Source organism: Typopeltis vanoorti, chromosome 4 (assembly GCF_054136105.1).
Source record: "Typopeltis vanoorti isolate ZY-2024b chromosome 4, IOZ_Tvanoo_1.0, whole genome shotgun sequence".
NCBI lineage: Eukaryota > Metazoa > Arthropoda > Arachnida > Uropygi > Thelyphonidae > Typopeltis > Typopeltis vanoorti.
In genome coordinates, this window is record NC_143552.1 from 77,243,635 (window position 1) to 77,267,077 (window position 23,443).

The 23,443-nt window shown below is 33.5% G+C and overlaps 1 protein-coding gene across 1 annotated transcript in view; it reads left to right on the top strand.

The window, feature by feature from the left end:
• Positions 1 to 23,443, top strand: part of LOC150107424 (uncharacterized) — a 185,242-nt gene that overhangs the window by 93,310 nt on the left and 68,489 nt on the right. The window contains exon 6 of the mRNA XM_090391285.1: positions 20,441 to 20,661. Coding sequence (XP_090247411.1) covers positions 20,441 to 20,661 — 221 coding nt within the window. The remainder of the gene's footprint in view (positions 1 to 20,440; positions 20,662 to 23,443) is intronic.

Sequence of the window (23,443 nt, forward strand, 5' to 3'; positions counted from 1 at the left end):
ACCTTGTCAATATAGTCCATAAACTACAAATCAGATGACATGAACTCACACATCTTGAAGTCTCACTCTTTTTGGAATCCCTCATCCTGTACAAACCAGAAGATGGCAATTGCAGTAGAGGAAGACCATGCAAACAATTTTGGCAGTACATATATGAAACCATCAGTAGGCTGAACTGTAAAGCTCCATCTGACATCTGCCAGTTAGCTCAAGATAGAGAGATTTGGAAGACCATAATTTTTAATTTTTAATATAAATCTCTTTTCATTTTTCACATTGTATCATATTGTGAATAAACTATGATATTTGACATGGAATAGGGATCTGTATGTCTGTAAGATTTAATGTGACCATTTGTGTACCTCAGGTATCAGTCTTTGGTCCACTGTTACTCATTCTTTATTTTAATGACGGTGGGAAGGATTTGACATGAGACATGCAGCTGTTTGCTGATGATGCAAAGATAGGCAGTTTAATCAGGAATGCAGTACTTCCAGAAAGAGTTTAATAAGCTGGAACTGTATGTGAAAAATGCTGTCAATTCAATGTTGGTAAATGTAAAATTATGCATTTTAGTGTATCAAGATATCTAGCAGCATTATGCTAGAAGAAACTGATCAGGCTAGGGATCTTGGAATTGTAGTATACAGGAAGTTGAAGTTCAGGGGCCATATAGCAAAGATTGCAAATACAACTCAGAGAATAATTTTAATGTGAAATTAACATTAACACATGTATGAATAAGGAGGTCATTCTGTCTCTTTACAAGGCTTTGATACAACTTTATATAGACTACTGTGCTTGGATGTGATCTCCTGGTGTCCAAGACAATGGAGGTACAGTAGAGAGTGTGCAAAGGAGAGTATTAAAGATGATATCTGGACTGTGGAATGTAGGTGATGAGAAGAGATTAATAATTTCATGGATTGCAGATGCTAGCAAATAGGAGAAAGAAGGGTGATATAATAGAGATCTATAAACTTCTGAAGGGTGTTACAGGATACCACTAGATGGAATTTTCATTTCATGGAGGATGGGGAGAGGAGAAGTCATCCATGGAAGTAGAGAATGAATGTAATCAAAGGGGAAAGAGCTGGATTTTTTCTCTCATATAATGATATGTGATTGGAATAGCAGTTTACTTTTGGAGGTTGAGTGCAGATAGCGCAAAAGAATTAAGAGAAGATATGAAGGTGGTGTGCCAGTTGTGAGACATTATAGACATTCATGAGACTTGGTCACCAGTGGAAAATGTTACTGCAGAGCTAGAATGTAAGGGCTAATGTATTTTCAGGGGGGGGAATACAGAAAAAGCAAAATGGTATTAAGTATTGTAAAAAGTAGAAGTATAGCAGGATGAGTATTGTGGGAAGCAACGTATTTGAAGCTGTCTGGTGTGAGATTGATGCCAACAAAATATATTGTTCATTGCTGCTGCTTTAGACTTGGGGAATGCAAATGGAAATGAAGATATGTATTTAGCTCAGTGAGCAGGACAAGTAATCATTATGGAGGACATCAGCTATAAGAAAGCAGAATGGAAGAACGAAAGGGCATGAGAAAGAAATGAATTTATATAGCTTCTGAGAGATAATTACATTAAACAACTTGTGATGGAAGAGACGAGGGTATGAGCACCAGTCACGATGCTATCATCACCAAGAAAGAAAGTGATCATGCAGTCTTGATTTAGGATGTCACAAAGCATGTGGAAATTAGATAGTTTGGAATAGTGCCATTATATATGAAACTGCAAGAGAAGGATGCTAGTAGTGCATAGCTCATGGTGTATTTAAGGAAAGAAGTATCAGACCGATACTCTGGGTCAAGAAGATAAATCAAGTCAGGTGGGAATTAAATGGATAAATAGCATCACTAAGCAAGAGCTGGGGGGGGGGGGACCCTCTGATTTTTTTTAAAAGATCATCAGTCTCATGAGTAGCATAAAGAGTGGCCACAATTGGTTAGGAAGACAGATTATGAAAGGAAATTGACCTAGCAGGTCAAAGGAAATCCCAGAGTTTTTCATTGTATCAAGTGAAAGGAAGAATGATTACAGGAGGATAAATTTCATAAGTGCTAATGGTGGAGAGGCAATAGAATCAGCAGCATAAATTATAATTATATTTGGGATGAAAATCAGCAGTAAAAAGATAAAAATAATGAAACTAGGCAGAAACATTGAAAACATCAACCTCATTTTCTGAATCAAAAACCTATAGAACAAGTAAACATTTCAGCTATTTAGGTACTAATTTTAGTGAAGACCACAAATTAAATATTAAAACAGAATTAGGAAAGCTCATGGGAAGTTAGTTGAATAAATTATATGGAATAAGAGGGAAATTGGTCAAAACACTAAACTATCTGTATATAGGACAGTGTTCACACCAGTTTTAACTTATAAATCGGAAAACTTGTCACAAGTTCTCAGATACATAGAAATAAAATTTTGATCACACACTTGCGAGTACAGAGATGTGAGAGTGTTGAGAAAGATTAGGGAAGTGAATATATGACATCAGTGACAGTAATAATGAGGATATATTAGGGAAAGAACTTGACATTATTAGCATTCAGGAGAGCAAATCATGTAGTATGAGCACTTAACTGAATGGGAGCTGAAAGGCTAGCAAAACAAGTGTTCTTTTCCAGGATAGTAGGAAAAAGACCTAGAGGAAGAATAAGATGTATGTGGATTGATACAGTAAAAGTGCCTTAGAAAATAGGCATGTAAGACAAGATGTTTTTGGAGGAAAATTGTCGATTGGAAGTTAGTAATAATTTAACTATTTCATGTAGTATTATCATAATATTCTGTACACCCCATGATGAGGGTACATGTCAGGAATTTGATTAGGCTTTTATCAGAGATCATCTTGCAATGTAGGAATTCTAGTAGATAAGCTTGTACATTGGTTACTCATAACTATTATTTTTCACGAAATAACATATACTAAAATATTAATTATAAAAACTTGAATTAATACTTAAATATAAAGAGCTAATAAGCTTCATTTCGGCGATATAAACATTATTTAAATTAAGGGGATATTAAATCCCACATTGTTTTAAAACCGAATAGAATAGCGATCAGAACTTTGCTGCGAGTTCTCCGATATTGTACTACGTACTAGGGTCACTTGCATTAGCTCACGCTAGTGGTTGCCGTTACTTTATAGTTTACTATATTCGGCATGAAACTCTCTGATTCCAATCTTTGAGTTTCTTATTCGGTTTTAAAACAATGTGGGATTTAATATCCCCTTAATTTAAATAATTGAATTAATACTTTCCTATAATTTGGCAAGGTTTCATTGCCATCATCAGAGATCACAAAAAACATTGACATGTGCATATAGGCACTAACACTGGGCAAATGAGGCTGAAGAAAGGCAACCAAAGCCATGCCTAGAATCCTAAAACACTAAACAGCACCCTCTAGTGAGCAACATTAGGTAGTCTTGGCCATTGGGCTGAGATCTTATAATGAATGTTTTCCAAATTTGGGACAGTCTCATGCATCCAAATTTGTTGAGGTTCCAGAAGTTTTTCAGTGCTGAGGCAAATTCGAGGAATAGCCTTTCATATTTGCTTTGGCATAATAGAGTGGCTTTCTTCCAGTGTATCCTGTGGTGAGTGTCCAAAGCATAGTTAGCAACTCCTGAGTGGCTTATTAGTGGAACTGGATGTAGTCCTTGTGTTCAGAAATTCTGATATTAGCTGTTCTGCCTGTTTGGCCATAGTAGGACAGTTTGCAACTGCAAGGGACCTGGTAGGTCTAGGGCAGTGGTGTTCAACCTTTTTTTTTTACTACGCGAGCTACTTTTCTATAAAAAGTTATTCGGCGATCTACTCTCTTATAAGTTATTCAGTGATTTACTCTCTTATATAGATCACATTCCCCAAACCTGATATCTGATTATGCACAAATAAACAACTAAAAAAAAATACACAACTAAAAACTTTATTAGTGTATTTAAAAATTTATTTATCACTTTTAATTATTTTAATACAACAACAACAAAAAAAAAATATATTGGAATAAAATATTTATTTCTCTATTTTGGAAAACCAAAGTTAGAAAAAACAACAGATTGATTACAAACTCACAAGTTACAGGAAATGCTGGTTGATTTAAAAAAAAAAAAGAAGTTAATGTGAAATTTGGCATTTTTTGGACCTCACAATATTTTCATAGTCAAGTTGATATGAAGAAGTGGCCAATTGCAGACAATCATCCAAATGATCATTTTAATTTGGTTTCTTAATTGATTTTTTATGACGGTCATATTTGAAAAAGTGGATTCTGACAAGTATGTCGATCCGAAACACGACAGAATTTTTCAGGCAATATCAGTTATTATTGGGAATTTTTCATGTGCATATTTCCAAATGACTTCATTGTTTATTGATTTTAAATGTAAACTATTCTGAATGTTTATTATCTCAAGTTCTACTTCAGCTTGGTTTATATCAAACAGCCCACTAATTTTATTTGAAATTTCTGTGATGTTCAAGTTTTCTTGAAATGGATTATTGATAAAAGATACAATCATTTCAGTTTTAATAAAATCTTTAAATCTTGAATTTATTTCTTCCTCAACAAATTCTATTTCACGAATAAATTCTTTTAAATCATAGCAAAGCATTTCTTGATTTTGTCCAAAAAAATTTTAATAAATATGGGAGATGTGTAAATTCACAGTCATTTATATTTTTCTTTAATAAAAGTAAGTATTGTTGGAAAGTTTTTATTAAACTTAACATGTCAATTAAATTTTTATCTCTACCTTGTAACTCTAAATTGCTTAATTTCATACAGAAATCTACTAAAAATGATAAGTGTAACAACCATCTTTTATCACTCAATTGTGGATAAATATCTCCTTTTTCATCAAGAAAATTTTTTATATCGTTAATTAATACAAGAAATCTTTCTAAAAATTGACTTCTGCTGAGCCAGCGAACATTATTGTACAACAGAAGTTCCCTATCATCATCTGCCTATAATTTAAATAACCGCCGTTGCAGGGCTTTTCCTCGAATAGAATTTACAATTTTAAATGTGATATCTAAAACATCTTTTGTGTTTAATCTTTTACTACACAGTACTTGTTAGTGAATAATACAGTGGTATATTAAAAAATCTGGAGATTTGTCATCGTTTTTACATAATGAAATGAAGCCTGATTTATTACCTTATTGCAGGAGCACCATTAGTAGTAATAGACACAAGTTTAAAAATCGGAAGTTTGTATTGTTCCACAAATTTATCAAATGCCGAAAAAATGTCTTCTCCCGTAGTCCTTTCCAATAATGGTATAATTTTCAAAAGTTCTTCTTTACTTGAATAATCTTGAAATACCATGCGAATAAATACCATTAACTGAGCAATATCAGTAAAGTCATTGGATTCACCAAATTGTAATAAAAAACGCAACACACTGGATAACGTCTGACATTAACCTGGCCTGTAAAGTTTTCTCCGGCAATTGGAACTCTTCCTTTCGGCAATTTGAAACCTTGTGTGCGGCCTAGAAGTAGTTGCTCTCTCTCTAGCGACGTCTTGAACCAAGAAAGAAGCTCCTTTCTGGAAGCGGGAAACTTCTCTCTCAAGCAACGTGGATCCGGGCAGTCTCTCTGACGGCGACTCTGGACCGGGCAGCCTCCTCTCTGACAGCAATTCTGGAACCTTGGCCCCTTTTGCTTGCTTCAGTCCCTTTTTATTAGGCTTCCACTGAGATCTCGCAGGAAGTTTGGCAACCCCAAAGAATCGGTATGAGGCTTTCATCTTACGTTTCAAGTTCGGCACGCCTTTTGTTCTCCTCCGCTTTCTTTTGATTGTAAGTTGCCTGCCATCGGAAAGTTGTTTGAACTCTTTCTGACTGACTTTGGAGATGCTTACATTTAGAACCTACAAGCCTTTCTCATGCATACAAGTTTCAATAACAATCTTTCTAATGCCACCATGTACCTGGTGGCATTAGAAAGATTCAAACTTCGGCGACAAAAACATTGCTTTGTTTTTAACACTTTAACATATTCTTATTAAAGCAGTATATACAGTTAGCTTCAAAAGAGTTATTACAAAAACATCTAATACAAACTATACTGAGACGAACAAAGTTTATTTTTTTACAATATTCACATGGGACTTAATATAAATAAAAAATCGATGTAATGTGCTTTGGAATATTTAATATTTAAGCTACATTTGAGTTTTTACACTTTGCTCATAATCATATTCACTCGGCTCGCTGTTTGACTTCCACTGATCCAAATGAATTCATTTGCCTGGACTTATAAGAAAATTACTGATTTGACAATTTTAACGAAAAATAAACAATAGCAATTCACTTAAAGTGATTTAAAAATAATATAAAATAATGATAAATAAAATATTATGTTTTCTGTTTTAATTAAATTTGTAAGTAAGGAGGAATACGCAAGAGATCGACCAAAAATCGCTCTGTGATCGATGGGTTGAACACCCCTGGACTATGCTATTGTTGATAGTGATGTTTCCCCACTGGTGCAGGACACCAGAGTGTACAGAGGATTTGAAATTGGAAGTGATCAGCATTTAGTCTTGAGCAGGATGAAATTGAATTTCATATTGAAAAGAAGAACATGTAAGAAAGTTTAAAGCGAATAAAAGTTGAACAGTTCTCAGATGTGAACTGCAGACTAAAATACACAAATATTCAAGAAAAAATGAAGGAGTTTGAGAACAGGAACCAAACCTTGGAGATTCAGTGGCAAGCCCTGAAGAAAACACTGATTGATTCTGCCAGAGAGGCATGTGATGAGGTTGTCTGCAAGGATAGAAAAATCAGAACTCCATGGTGGACACAAGAAGTTAAAGAGGCAGTGAAGGAAAAGAAGAAAGCATATCAAAAGTTCCTGGCAAATAAGTCAGCTTGTGCTCTTAGAGAATACAGAGACAAATGTAAGAAAGCTAAACACTGTGTAAAACTAGCTAAACAAAAGTCATGGGAGGACTTTGGCAAGAACATAGAAAATAAATATCAAGAAGGTGGCAAAATATTCTGGAGGTTGTTGAAGAAGCTTAGGAATGGAGACAAGAGTGCTGTAAAAGGAGTTAGAGATGATAAAGGTGACATGAAAACGGGAGAAAAAGATATCCTTGAAGTATGGAGTAATTACTTCAAAAAATTGCTAAATGAAACAAGCAGTGATGACAGTACAGTGGTAAAAAAATAATGATTGGGGCATGCAATCAGGAATAGAAAAAGCCTGAAATGTGGAAAGGCAGCAGGAGTAGATGATATTCAACAGAAATGCTCAAGTATGGAGGTCTAAAAGTCTTACAGTAGCTTCACTGCATAGTTCAGAAGGCCTGGACAGAGGGAAGAGTTCCTGATGATTGGAGTAGAGCTCTCATAGTACCGATATATCATCATCATGCGTATCAAGGATTTAGGCCTAGCGTCACCTGTTCCGGCCTTAGACGTCATTGTTGAATCGTTAAAGAGGACGTCCTGGTTTTCTTTTTCCTAATGTCTTGTACTTTATAAGTTTTGTTTTGGTAATCTTTCTATTTTCATTCTTTGAACATGTTCCATCCATTTATGTTTAATTTTTTTTTAATTTTTTCTATTACTGATTCTCGGTTTAATTCTTTCATAATTCCTTTTGTGATCAAATAGAGTATACTTTGCAGTTTTTCTCATAAACTTCATTTCTGCTGTTATTAATCTTTGTTTGTCTTTTTGTTTTATTGTCCAGATTTCACTTCCATAAGATAAGACTGGTATGGCTAATGTATTGTATACTTTTAGTCTGGTTTGTTTTTGAACTAGGTTTGGTTTAAATATAGAGTTAATTACACCTGTTATTTTTAAATATTTTGCAATTTTTACATTTATATCTTTTTCATTTTCATATGTGATCATACATCCTAGGTAGTTAAATGAATTCACCTGTTCTAAGATCTTGTTATCTATTACTATCTTAGTTCTTGCTGAATCTTTCCTTTAAAGCCATAGTTTTTGATTTTTCTGTTGTTATTATCATACCATAATCTTTGGCTATCTCATTTAGATCTAAAATAGTTTTCTGTAAGTTATCTTCAGAATTTGTAATTATTATTTGATCGTCGGCAAAAATGGAGAGTGTTTAAGTTCACAGTAGGAGAAAGTTCAATACCTTTATGGAAATGTTTATTCCATTTTATTATTATTTCATTTAGGTAAATATTAAAAAGAGTTGCTGAGAGGGGACATCCCTGTCAGACCCCTTGGTTTATCTTTCTGTTATATGATAGCTCATGATTTAATCTTATTTGTATTTGATTATTTTCATATATACTTATGATAGCTTTTAGGATATTATTTGATATTTGTCGTTCTTTTAATATGTTAAATAAAATGCTTCTTTTTAACTTTGTCAACTTTTTCAAAGTCAATAAATGCAATATGTGTTTCAAAATTGTATTCTCTTCTTTTCTCTATTATTAATTTTAGGCAAAATGCTGGGTCTATACATGATCGTCCTTTTCTAAACCCATCCTGTACTTCTAAAATACAGTGTTTTCTGAATATTTCATCAGTTTGCTATTTAATATTCTGCTATATATTTTGTAACAGGAATTTAGTATGCTTACACCTCTATAGTTTTTAGGGTCATCTCTATTACCTTTTTTAAAGATAGGAATCACAATTGCTTTTTTCCATTCTATTGGGGGTTACCAGTTGTATAAATTTTATTTAAAAATAATAGGAGTCTTTCTTTGAATCTTGTTCCTGCATATTTATACAGTTATGAACCTAGCTTATCTTCTCCAGGTGATTTTCCATTTCTTGTTTCTTTCAGGCTGATTTCTAATTCTTCTTTAGTTATTTCCTTTTCATTTTCATTAAATGTTTGCCAGTTGTCTTTTTTTAAATATTTATATGTCTACAATTCTATGTAGAAATTTAGAAATTATTTTAATTTCAATTCGGTGTTTAATTTTATGTATTCTTTAGTATCTGCATTTAGGTGTTTCAAAATCTTATATACATTGGGTCTTATTTTATATAAATCATGTTCTAAATTAGAAACGAATTTGATCCATGATTCTCTGTCTTTTTCTGACTTCTCTTTTAGCTATGGCTCTTATTCTTTTATATTATATTTCATCTTCTAATCTTTTACTGCTTAACCATTTATGATAGGCTTCTTTTTTCATTTTGATTATTTCTTTGGTTGTATCGTCCCATATCTCCAGTTTTTTCCTTTTATTGAATTTTTTGGTCTTTCCTAAGCTTTCATTTGTTGCTTCATTTAGTATCATTTTTATATTAAACCATTCTATTTCTATTTCTTCTATTTTATCTAGATATTGGTTATATCTTTGATATTGGTATGATCTTTGTTCATATAGCCATTGTATATTTGTGTCATTTAATAGTCTAGTTTTATAAACAAATGTTTTAAATTTTCTTTCTGTTCTTGTTACTTGTAGCCATTTAGGTGGTAATCTTAATTTTATTTTAACGAGGAAGTGGTCACTGTTTATTTCATATCCTCTGTGAACTCTACCATCTAACGAAAACTTTGTTGTCTTTTCATTTTAGATAAAATAATCTAATATTGATTTCCATTCTCTTACTGCCCAAGTATATTTATGTATGTCTTTATGTTTATAGAAAGAATTCATTATTTTTAGGTTATTATAAACTACAAAGTCAAGCAATTTTTTATCATTCCTGTTTAGAGTATGTTCTCCATATATTCCTATGTTGTTATTAATTTTCCTGTTTCCAATTCTTGCATTTAAGTCTCCTGCTAAAATGACATAATCATTTTTATTTATTTTATTATATATATTTTGTAGCTGATTATAAAATTCACTATTATCCTGTTCTCTTCCTTCTTCTGCGGCATATAAACTAATTATTGTTAAATAGCCTGTATCTATTTTTATTCTAGCTTCTATTATTCTTTCATTCCATAATTTATAATGCTTTAACTGTGTTGAAATGGAGTTATGAATCCAAATCATGACCTCTGCTTGTGCTGTTTGGCTCTGTCAACTCCATTCTATATCACATTAAAATTTTTGGTTCTCGTAGTTCCTTTTAATTTCTTTTTTGTTTCAGTGATTACTGCTATTTTAAAATTTCTTTCATTTAATATTTGGTCTAATTCTATTTCTTTATATGCTGTTCCTCTTACATTCCAGTTTGCAATATGTATTATATTTTGTCGTTTCCATTTTTGTTTTACCTTTTCAATTCCAGGGTCGTTTTCCATAGATTCATTCCGATTACCTTTTTTTCTGTCCACTTAAAAGTAGAATTATGTTCTCCATGTCAGGTGACTAGCCTCCTTCCAAATTTAAACCCATAGGAGGATAGGGTATATTGAAGGGGAAAGAGTAGATTATAGGAGAATAGAGTAGAATTATAGTAAAGGTTTATAGATGGGACATAGTTGTAAGGCCAGAAATGTAAAGACCCCCATGGCCTTCGAGTACTCTAATAGCATAAGGGTCATAAAATAAGAAGAGTTGGCTGAATAGGCCTTATAGGAAAGATTAAAGTGAGTGGATCTTCCTCAGAGTAGTAGAAGAAGAGGATAGATCCAGCTAGGGGTCCATCTCTTACAGTCAAGATGATTGCCCCCTTATGGCACTGTTGGTCCACGAGTCCTTATACATAGACCCATATATAAAAAGGGAAATAAAACTGAATGTGAGAATTACAGAGGTATTTCATTACTGAGTGTTCCTGGTAAGATATATGCCAGTATACTTGAGAAACGGTTGAGAAAGATTGGGGAAGAGAAGCTTGGTGAAGAACAAGCTGGATTCAGGCCAAATAGAGACTGTCAGGATCAGATCTTCACTTTACGACAGATAGTTGAGAGAGCATGGGAATATAACAGAGATCTGTTTTTAATTTTTTTGAAATGGAAAAGGCATATGACAAGGTGCCAAGAGAGAAGCTATTCAGTATGTTACACAGTTATATGGTGTCAATGGGACATTATATCAAGCAGTACTTAGTCTTTATTTGAGTTATAAGTCAGCAGTTAGAATTGAAGAAAGTACAGGAAGGTGGTATAAATGTTAAATCTGGTGTCAGACAAGGATGTACATTATCCCCCTCTGTTATTCATTATCTATATTGATCATATTATGAAGGAAAGTGGTATTGATGATATCAAATTGGAGATGTTAATGTCAGCTATTTGCTTTATGCAGATGATGTTATACTTCTAAATAAATCTGCTACAAGTCTGCAAGATTCCCTAACTAAATTGAATAACTGTTGTAATAGATATGGTATGAAGGTTAACATTAAAGAGAGAAAGACAATGAAAATAGGCTTCTTGAAAATATCAACTGCATTGCGAATAGAGAAACTATAGAACATTTCAGCTACTTAGGCACGATATTTAGTGAGGATGATAAATTAAATATGGAAATAGACAACAGAATCCAGAAAGCCGGTATGGTAGGAAGTCAACTGAATAAATTTATATGGAATAAGAGAGAAATTAGACAAAACATTAAATTAGCTGTATACAAGACAGTGTTCAAACCAATTTTAACTTATGGATCTGAGTGGGTCAGAAGTAAAACACTTGACTAAAGACTAGAGACAGCAGATATGAGAGTCCTGAGAAAAATTAGGGGCATGAACAGATGGCATTAATGGCAGTATCATATTAAAAACGAGGATATTAGGAAAAAACTTGAGATTGTCAGCATCCAGGAATGCATTAGTAGAGCTAATCTCAGGTGGTATGGTCACTTAAACAGAATGGGAGAGTAAGGATTAGCCAAACAAGTGTTCTCTGACAGGTTGGTAGGAAAACGACCCAGAGGAAGACCAAGATATAGGTGGATTGATACAGTAAAAAGTGCCTAGAAGACAGAAATATCATCATCATCAAATTCCTGCCATGTACCCTCAAGGGGTATACAGGATATGATAGTACTACATGAAAAAAATTATATCATTACTAACTTCCTATCCACAATTTTACTCCAAATCAGTCTGTTACTTATCAAGGCTTCAACATTATCAGATCTTATATTTCTATCTTCTAAGATACTTTGTACCGTATCAATCCACCTATATCTTGGTCTTCCTCTGGGTCGTTTTCCTGCCAATTTGGCAGAGAACACTTGTTTTGCTAATCTTTCCTCGCCCATTCTGTTTAAGTGACCATACCACCTGAAATTACTCTGCTAATGCACCTAGATGCTGACAATGTCAAGTTCTTTCCTAATATCCTCATTTTTAACATGATATTGCCATTGATGCCATCTGTTCACGTCTCTAATCTTTCTCAGGACTCTCATATCTGTGGTTTCTAGTCTTTGGTCAAGTGTTTTACTTCTGACCCAGCTCTCAGATCCATAAATATTAAACTGGTTTGAACACTGTCTTGTATACAGCTAATTTAGTGTTCCGACTAATTTCTCTCTTATTCCATATGAATTTATTCAATTGACTTCCCACCATACCAGCTTTGCTGATTCTGTTATCTATTTCTATATTTAATTTACTATCTTCACTAAAAATCATGCCTAAGTAGCTAAAATGTTTTACTTGTTCCACAGGTTCTCCATTCACAACATGGTTTACATTTTCAATGATTCTGCCTATTTTCATTGTCTTTGTCTTTTTATTGCTGACCTTCATACCATATCTATTACAACAGTTATTCAATTTAGTCAGAGAATCTTGCAGACTTGTAGCGGATTTATTTAGAAGTTTAATATCATCCGCATAAAGCAAAGAGCAGACATTAACATCTCCAATTCTGATATCATGTTTAATACCACTTTCCTTCATAATGTGATCCATATAGATAATGAATAACAGAGGGTATAATGTACATCCTTGTCTCACACCAGATTTAACATTAAACCATCTCCCCGTACTTCCTTCAATTCTAACTGCTGACTTACAACTCAAATAAAGACTAAGTATTGCTTGATATAATGCCCATTGACACCATATAACTGTAGCGTATTGAATAGCCTTTCTCTCTTGGCACCTTGTCATATGCCTTTTCCAAATCGACAAAACTTAAATATAGATCTTTATTATATTCCCATGCTTTCTCTACTATTTGTCGTAAAGTGAAGATCTGATCCTGACAGCCTCTATTTGGCCTGAATCCAGATTGTTCTTCACCAATCTTTTCTTCCACAATTCTTCTCAACCGTTTCTCAAGTATACGTGCATAGATCTTGCCAGAAACACTCAGTAATGAAATACCTCTGTAATTTTCACATTCAGTTTTATTTCCCTTTTTATATATGGGTACTATGAGAGCTCTACTCCAATCATCGGGAATTCGTCCCTCTGTCCAGGCTTTCTGAACTATGCATTGCAGCCACTGTAAGACTCTTATACCAACATACTTCAGCATTTCTGGTCGAATATCTCCTGCTGCCTTTCCACATTTCAAGCCTTTGATGGCTTTTTCTACTTCAAGTATGGATATATATTCCTGACTGCTTGCCTGGTCAGTGTTTTTTACCACTGTGCTGTCATCACTGCTTGTTTCGTTTAGCAGTTTTTCAAAGTAATTACTCCATACTTCAAGGATATCTTTTTCTCTCGTTTTCATGTAACCTTTATCATCTCTAACTCCTTTTACAGCACTCTTTCCTTCATTCCTAAGCTTCTTCAACAACCTCCAGAATATTTTGCCACCTTCTTGATATTTATTTTCTATATTCTTGCCAAAGTCCTCCCATGACTTTTGTTTAGCTAGTTTTACATAGTGTTTAGCATTCTTGCATTTGTCTCTGTATTCTCTAAGAGCACAAGCTGACTTATTTGCCAGGAACTTTTGATATGCTTTCTTCAGACAGAAGTATAAGATCTGATAATATTGGAGTCTTGACCGGTAACTGACTAATTTGGAAGAAAATTGTAGATAGGAAGTTAGCAGTGATGTAAATTTTTCATGTAATACTATCATATCCTGTACACTCCTTGAGGGGTATATATATCAAAAATTTGATGATGAGAAGAGACATCAAAACTGAGCATTATCAGTGTTTTGGAGTATGAGGTTATTTACACTGCTTTAAAGTGAGCTGTGTTTTTGTGTGTGAAGATGTTTTGCCAGTATGTTGTGCAAGCATTTTTGCGAATATGTATATGGATGCATCCACACTTAGACTCAATAGTGCATTTTGTTTATGTAGTCAATATGTCTTGGGTGGGGTGCTCTAGAGTTTTAAAGTTTTAGTTTTTTAGTTTGTTTGCGACTTCACAGGCCCAAGAGGTAACCTTTTTTAAGGAGCCCATGGAATAGGCTCCTTTCCAAACCTCGACAAATTTTGGAGCATGAGAATGCCCCAAATTCGAGAAGCATTCATCTTAAGATTTCAGCGCAACAGCGAAAACTATCCAATTTAGTCCACTGCAGGGGGGGTGGGGCATTTAGGACTCTAGGCCCAACTTTGATTGCCTTTCTTCAGCCTCATTTGTTAGTGCCTGCATTCACATATCATTGTTCTTTTTTGATCCTTGATGATGGCAATGTAACATTTGCGAAATATAGCATTTTAGTATATGTTGTTATTTCCTGAAAAATAATAGTTACCATGTAGGAGTATCTTTTATAAAATAAGTTTTTTTTCCTATGACAATATGAAATTCAGGTTTGTCCCACAAAAACTTTGAACCTGATAACTGGATAAATCTTCTGGTTGGACTTTTCAATAAATTTTGTTTACTATAATTGAAAGAGCTCATCCCCTCCTATTAATGAGTTTTGCTTTCATTAATATTGTCTGATGGATTCACTGATCTCAACAGTCATTTTGAATCTTATTATTAGCTTCTTGTCCAAATTATTTAAGAAATTCAGAATGGCTTTAAAATAATAGCTCATTGTCCAATATTTAAATAAAATGTGTTCTAAATTGGAAATTGAAAGTGCAGTTTTAAAAAAGGCAAAGGCAGTCCTTATATGACATTCAATCTGTTTTTTAACCAATTTCAAAAATTAAGTGTGAAAATTATCATGAGAATAATATAAAAAAATTTCATGTTATTACTGGCTTCACTACTAAAGCATCTGAGTTGTTACATGCTGTAGAGGCCTGTTCTTCAACCTGTGGTCCATGGACCAGTGCCGGTCCATGGAAATTTCCTGGAGGTCCACTAACCCCCCCCCCCCCCCCCAACCATGTAGCAGCTACATGATTCGGGCACTACATTGTTGCAGGGCAAGCGGGATGCTGCACATGACAATGTAGCGCCTGAAGTATAGGCGAAGTGCAGGGCCTTCTAATGCCAGTATTGCGTCAGCTCACCTGTCGAAGACACATCACAAAAATTCTTATTTTATCGTGTTTGTCTGTATTGTTTTCTAATATTGTGTTGTGGTATTTCAGAAAACAAGTAATTTCTTTCATAAAATTTGATACCCTACAAAATGGAGACAAAAAAAGTCCAACAGCAAAAGCTTTTAACCTTCTTTAGTAGAGGCAAGGACAATGTTCAGGAGAAAAGTAGTGATGCACCGAAAGTATGTCAAGTGCTTCAAGTTTAGAAGAAACAAAGAAAAAGAAATATGTTGATACTTGGGAATGTGCAATACAAACCAAAAAAAGAAAAGGAAACTTTGTTAGGCGTTTTGACAAGGACTATTTAAAGCTTGGATTCATTGTAGCCCTGGCAGTGAACCATCGCCATGGCCTTTGTGTGTAGTATGTTCTGAAATTCTGTCAAATGATGCTATGAAAACTTCCAAACTTGCTCGTCATTTGCATTGAAAGCATAGAGATTTTATTGATAAGATATTACGTGACCAGATGAAACTTTTCATTTCAGAAAAGTTTCATTTCACTTTTCATTTCAGAAAAGTGAAATGAAAATGATGACGACCAGTGACAAGTCGCTGCTTCGACCGTCTTATTTAGTTGCTCTTCTAATAGCTGAAACGATAAAACCATTTACTATTGGTGAAGAGTTAGTAAAGCTTTGCATGATGTCATAGTCCTCAAGCCACTAAAAAACTGGAAGCTATATCGCTTTCGGATGCCACCATTCAAAGGAGAATTATTGATATGGCCACTGATATTGAAAAGCAAGTTGTAGAGGGGATAAAAAAAATTGAGATGTTTTGCAATTCAACTTGTTGAATCAACTGATGTGAGTAACCGTGCTATCTTACTTTGCTTCGTGAGGTATAGTGAAGATGAAAACTTAAGGGAAGAACTTCTTTGTTGCCTGACTTACCTGAACAGACCACTAGTTCAGAGATATTTAATGCTCTTATTGGGTATTTTTCAAGCGCTAGGCTTAGACTGGAGCAAATGCATCGGAGTGTGTACGGATGGTGCTGCGAGCATGACTGGACATCGTGTACCCAGATGGTTTGTCCACTCACTGTATGATCCACTGGGAGCATCTAGCTGCAAAGAAGCTTTCTACTGAACTAAACACTGTGATGAATGATGCGGTGAAGATCATTAATGAAATTTGTAGTCGAGCTATGAACTCCAGGCTGTTCACGACACTGTGTGAGAGTATGGACTCACACCACCAACATCTCCTCCATGCAGAAGTGAGGTGGTTATCAAGATGAAGGATTCTTGCAATCCTTTTCGAACTGAGTGAAGAAGTAAAGCAGTTTCTGCGAGAACAAAAATCTGACCTAGTAGAACCTTTGTTGAATGAGGAATGGATGGCTAAGCTTGCATATATGGCAGACATATTTAGCTTTCTTAACGAACTTTATATTTCTCTTCAGGGTTCTTTACAAATATTTTTACACTGAGAAATAAAATGGATGCATTCAAAAAGAAGCTGGCTCTTTGGGATAGTCACACACAAGAGGAAGATATAGAAATGTTTCCACTTTTGGGAGAATTTTTGATTGCTGCTGATATCAACAAGAAAGTCATAATCAACATAATAAGTCAACATTTAAGGGCATTAGCTGAAAACTTTAATAATTATTTCTTTGAAAATGACGATCCTCGTGAAGGTAACCTCTGGATTAATAATCCCTTCTTAGAAGATATAAAATCATGTGCACTTGGTCCTCGTGAAAAAGAAAAGCTGATCGAGTTGTCTTCTGGTGTCCAGACATAAAACGCAATCATTGTCTCAATTTGGATATCACTCGAAAAAGAATATCCATCTCTGAGTTATAAAGCTATCAAATTGTTGGTCGTTTTTTCGACTTCCTGTTTGTGTGAAAAGACTTTTTCAGCCATGTCAGTAATAAAAACCAAACAGAGAAATCGAATGGATGTTATTGCAGTGCTTAGTCTCTCAGAAACAACGCTCCAGCCATGTATATCAAATTTTCTAACCTCTAAGCTGCAGCAAATGTCGCACTAGCTAAAAATTGTAATTTTATAACATTGGATTTAATAAATAAAATACTATTTACATTGGTTTATGTTTCTGTCTTGGTCATCAGCCAGTCTGCGAAATATTTCTCCTGTTTTCTCTGGTCCACAGGTGTAAAAAGGTTGAAGAACGTTGCTGTAGAGGATATATGCTAAGGTCATAAGCACAGAATCACATAAATATTGCTGAGAAGATGTACTAAGATCTCAAGTACTGCTTAAGAAATTGTTGGCTCTCACTATAGCAAACTCAGAAACTACAGAATTAGTTTTTATAATGGATAGTTTATTTTAGTGAATTTTTTTAAAAATAGCATTGTACTTATGAGATCTTATTTGGGAATTTTTCAGAAGTTTGTTACTAGTGAAAATCAACCAACTAATTTCATAACTTCTGAAAATATACAGAAACCAATAGTCTTTGTGTATTGATTGTATGCAACATTGTCTTTGAGATGTTTGTATGGGAAACACACCTAACACCTGGTTCTTCACAAACAGAATTAGCTTCACCCTCTTTCTGTGCTGATATTTTTTTCTTCTGACAATTTAATTAGTGATTAAAATTTGTGATGATGATTTTACCGATTTTTTATACAGCTCGCGATATCCAGACATACAGTTCTTCAGCTCGCTTCAGAATTTGTGTCAGTAACAAGAAAATGATTTTCCAATTTATTGCACAGTGCTAGACCTTCTCGAATTATATTTGCAACGAGATGGACAGGTTTTTTTTCTGCTTCACCATCGTTTTCTGGATCTTCGATAATATCTAAAGTTAATCGATATCCAATAATATCATTGTCACTTAAGACATTATCCACGAGCAATTCGTCTACATCATTCTGACTAAATCTATCAAAACCTTCTCCACCAATTTCATGTGCTAAAGTAATGATTTCAGCTGATAATATAGATGTTTGAATGGTTGCACTGTTTGCAACAATCCAGCCCAAGCTGCTTTTCAGCAAGCATTTTAAAGTTTGTGGTCTTATTTCAGCAATAGCAGATGCAACATGATTTAAGCAGTCCAAAATAGAAAATTTTTTCAAACGTCAGTTACTGTTAATGATTCATTTTCTAGTTTATCCAATATAAATTGAAAAGTGTGCTTAATCTAATATTTTTTAAAAGTAGCAATTATACCTTGATCTAATGGCTGAATAATTCTTGTTGTATTGGGTAGAAAAACCACCTGCACATTTGGATGTTCTAAATGCAGATGACTTGGTGCATTGTCAACAATTAATAAAACTTTAAAATCTAGAGCTTTTTACTTTATATGTTTCCCTTCTGGTACAAAGCAATTATTGAGCCATTCAGTAAATACAGCAGTTGTTACCCAGGCCTTTGTATTTGCCATCAAATGTACTGCAGCTGTTTTAGATCCTTGCCTTTTAGAGCATGTGGTCTTAGAGATTGATTTACTAGGAGGAGTTTCAACATTCGATCCCCTGATTCATTGCTACAAAATAATAATGTTACTCAATCTTGGCTTGCTTTTTTTTTCAGACTTTGCGATGCAAGTTCAACTAGGAATTTTCTTCCAAAACAATCCTGTTTCATCAGCATTAAACACTTGATCGGGACAATATCCACCATCTTCAATAATTTTGGCTAACTTCTCTTGAACATTTTTGGCTGCTGCTTCATCTGCTGCCTGCAACCTCGCCTGTAATCTTCACATTATGAAGTGCATTCCTTTTTAAAAACCAGGTTAGCCATCCTTTGCTAGCTGAAAATTCTTTATCAGCCAGAGAAGTGGAAGTAGATGGCCCCAATTACGTCATCTGTTCATAAAACCGAAGAGCTTTTTGTTTAATTAAATAACTACTCATAGGAATTCTTCTTTGAGTTAATTCTTCATTCCAAATTACAGTGCTCGTTCCGTTTTTTCTAATAAAGCGTCTCTTGAGTACGATGATAATTTGGCACTTAGTTTTGTGCCAGAAATGACAGATTTTCTTATTGCGACTCCATTTTTTAAATTACGCTTATAGTAGATTCGCCTGAATTAAAATGTTTACCAATCACTGTAGATCCCTCTCCTTTTGCTAAGCGATCTAAAATTGCAATTTTCATTTCCAAAGAAATTGCTTTTCTTTGATGCTTTTTTTTTTCCCTATTGGGTCAAATTAAATCTTTAAAATAAAAATTAGCCAAATTTAGACTTACGATAATGAAAAGACAAACACTCACGTGCAAAATTAAACTTCACGGACACTCACTGCTTGCACGTTACTCACGTTACGCCAAAATGTGCTGCAACACGCTGTTCATTATGTACAACGGTACATAAGTTTTGAAGTTATGAACTGCATAACTTCAAAACCGCATAAAAAAGATACGCATAAAAAGAGACCTGAGTTTAGTTAAATAGAGGTATGTGTCCTCCCTTGCAGATAATTTTTTTTTTTTTTTTTTTTGCTCTAATTTGTTTTATTGTTTGATCTCCATTTGATAACTTATGTAACTATTTGATTTTTCAAATGTGGACTCTTAAATGATTTTAGATTTCTCATTAGGTCTCAACTCGGAATTTAAAAATGGCCAATTTTTATGCAACACAGAAAAAAATTCTTGATGAAAGGAATATCTTGATTATAGTGGTGCTGAGGTGGCTCATTCTGTAGGAATATGATAACTTATAACTTTTTTTTTATTATACTGATTTCTGTTAAACCATATCACTTGCTTGATTAGAAAAAGATACAAATTTTATATTTGTATCTTTCCTTCCACAACCTTTTTCAAGTATACTTGCATAAATCTTACCAGGAACACTCATTAGAGAAATTTCCCTGTAATTCTCACATTCAGTTAATCACATCTGCAATTAAGAAAATTTCTTTTTTTTTTTTTTTTTTGACATTTGTAGACTTCACATGTTTTTGGAATATCTACTTAGCCATACATCTAAAATTAAATAAACACAAGATCCATTTTGATTGTTGTACAAAAGCATGTACAATAATCATAACTTGATTTCAGGATCAGTATTTTTACAGTTTCCATATTGTGTTCTACTTTTTGTGTTAATAGTCAGTTGTTTGTAATTCATAGTATTACTTGATTTCTTTCTTAAAGAGCATCTCAAAATTACCAAGACTATTGGGTCACAAGACATAAAGGTAAATTCAAAGTGTGACTCTTCAGCTTCTTTCCTTGCATCATTATCCTCTTCTTCCCAGACCTTATTTATAACAAATGCAGAAGCATTTGACTATTGCAAGAATTTCCCCAAAAAGAAAGAAGACTTGACTGCAAAGCTTTTTAATATATATAATGAAAATATCTTCAATAATGAGGTAAGCATAAGTGATTACAAAATTGGTTAACTTTTTATATTGATAATTTGAAAAGTGTTAAGTTTTAATACGATATCTGTTTTTTTTTCATGGTACTATTTTTCAAAACTGTTTTTGAGAATTCTGAGTGAATATGATTTAACACAAGATTTCATGATTAATTTCCAGTCACCAACTTTGAATGTTATTACACTGCCCTGGACATTAACTTTTTTTATATATATAACTTAAGTTTGTACAGGTTATTACAATAGTACTACATGAAAAAATTGGAGCATTACTAACTTCTTGAGAGGTTTGTACAGGATATTAAAATAGCACTACATGATAAAATTAGAGCATTACTAACTTCTTAACAGATTATTTTGGAGAAAAATTGTTGATATCTGTCAAGACTCCATTGTTATCAGATATTATATTTCTGTCTTCTAAGGAACATCTTACTTTATCAGTCCACCAAGACCATGGTCTTCCTCTGGATCTTTTACTTGCTATTTTGGAAAAAAAAATCTTGTTTTGATAATATTTCATTCTGTTTAAGTGACTGTTGCCACCTGAGATTAGTTCTGTTATTCAGGAATGTGTTAGTTCTGCTAACACATTCCTGAATGCTAATAACATCAGATTCCTTCCTAATGTCCTCATTTTTAATATGATATTGCCATTAATGCCATCTGTTCACTCTTTTAATTATTCTCAGATCCTTAAGTGAATATTGGTTTGAAAACTGTCTTGTATATAGCTAGTTTAGTGTTTTGACTAATTTCTCTCTTATTTCATATACATTTATTAAGTTGACTTTCTACCATACCAGCTTTGTTAATATTGTTGTCTATTTCTATTTGCCATTTTCACTAAAGATTGTGCTGAAATAGTTAAAATCTTTCACTTGTTGTACAAGTTCTCCATTCAGGATGCAATTGATGTTTGTGATGTTTCTACTTATTTTCATTGTCTATTGCTGATTTTCATATCAAATTTATTACAGCAGTTATTTAGTTTAGTAATGGAATCTTGCAGACATGTATTGGATTATTTACCAGTATAACATTATCTGCATAAAATAAAGAGCTGAGATTAACATCTCCAATTTTGACAGGTTTGATATCACTTTCTTTCATAATGTGATTAATGTAGATGATGACTAGCTGTGGAGATAATATACACCCTTGTTTCAAATCTGATTTAACATTATCTTCTTGTATTTCCTTCAATTGTATCTGCTGACTTGCATCTCAGATATTGACTATGTATTGTCTGATATAATGTCCCATTTTTACTATGTAACTTTAGTGTTTGAACAGCTTTTCATACCTTTTCCAGATTTAAAAAACTGAAATATAGATCCTTGTTATATTCCCATGATTTCTCAACTATTTGTCTTACTTTTGAAATTGTGATCTGACAACCTCTCTTTGGCCTGAACCCAGGTTGCTCTTCTCCAAGCTTTTCTTCCACAACCTTTCTCAAGTATACTTGCATAAATCTTACCAGGCACACTCATTAGAGAAATTTCTCTGTAATTCTCACATTCAGTTAATCACATCTGCAATTAAGAAAATTTTTTAATTTATTTATTTATTTATTTATTTTATTATTTTTTTTTTTTGACATTTGTAGACTTCACATGTTTTTGGAATATCACTAAATATTCATTCATGAATTAAAAATTTAAATTATTTTCACTTAATTGCTCTACTATAGCTTGTAGCTATCAAGGTATACAGCTTTATATAGGTATAAATAAATAATGTTTCAACGACAAGAATATATTTAACAGATAACTATCTTATAATAACAGATATTGTAGTCTGAAAATAACACTATTCTCAGTGGAATGTGACAAAAAACAGTAGAACATACATTGCTAAAAGGTTAGAACTTATCCTAATCCTAATATTTCACTGTCATGATAGACAGTGAAATATTAGGATTTCACTGTCTATCATGACAGTGAAATCATAAAAAAAAATGTATAGATGCTGTGATGAAAAAAAAAAAAAACTACAAAAAAAAAACTCTGAAAATATCAATCTACAGTGGTACCTTAGTTTGCGACCATAATTCGTTCCGAAAACGTGCTCATAATCCAAAGCACTCGTATATCAAAGCGAATTTCCCCATAAGAAATAATAGAAACTCAGATGATTCGTTCCAAAACTCAAAAATATTCATATAAAAATGATTAATACAAAATACATAAAGTAATCGAATTTATTAATTACATTACAATTACATATTACAATAATTGTATTGGGTAGCACGACTTTCAATGTCACTAACGGAATCACTGCTATCTGTTGACTCTTTTTCTTTTTGTGTGACTTTAACAAGGAACCTATCCAATGACACTTGCTTTTGCCTCCTTTTGAGGATTTCACGGAAATATGACGTTGCATTGTCGTTAAACAGATTCATCGCTCGCACTCCACAGCCTTACTCGGGTTGTGCTTTTCTACAAAATTTTGCAGTTTCCCACATTTTACACACCTCCCTAGACTTATAAAATTTTGCGATGGCAGCCACTTGCATACCTTTTTCGTGCTTCCCTTCTTAACTTCCACTGTAATCATCTCCTTCTTCTTACTGCCTTCGTTTTCAACCCTTTTCTTCATTTGGGGGCCATTGTCATAGTACAGTTAATAAAGAACAGTCACTACATTTGGACACAAAATAAAAAAATGCTTTATGCACACACACGTGGTCACAACGCTAGCACGAATATTGACTATACGAATGGGGTATGCCGACTGAGACCACACATGTGAGACGATTACCCACA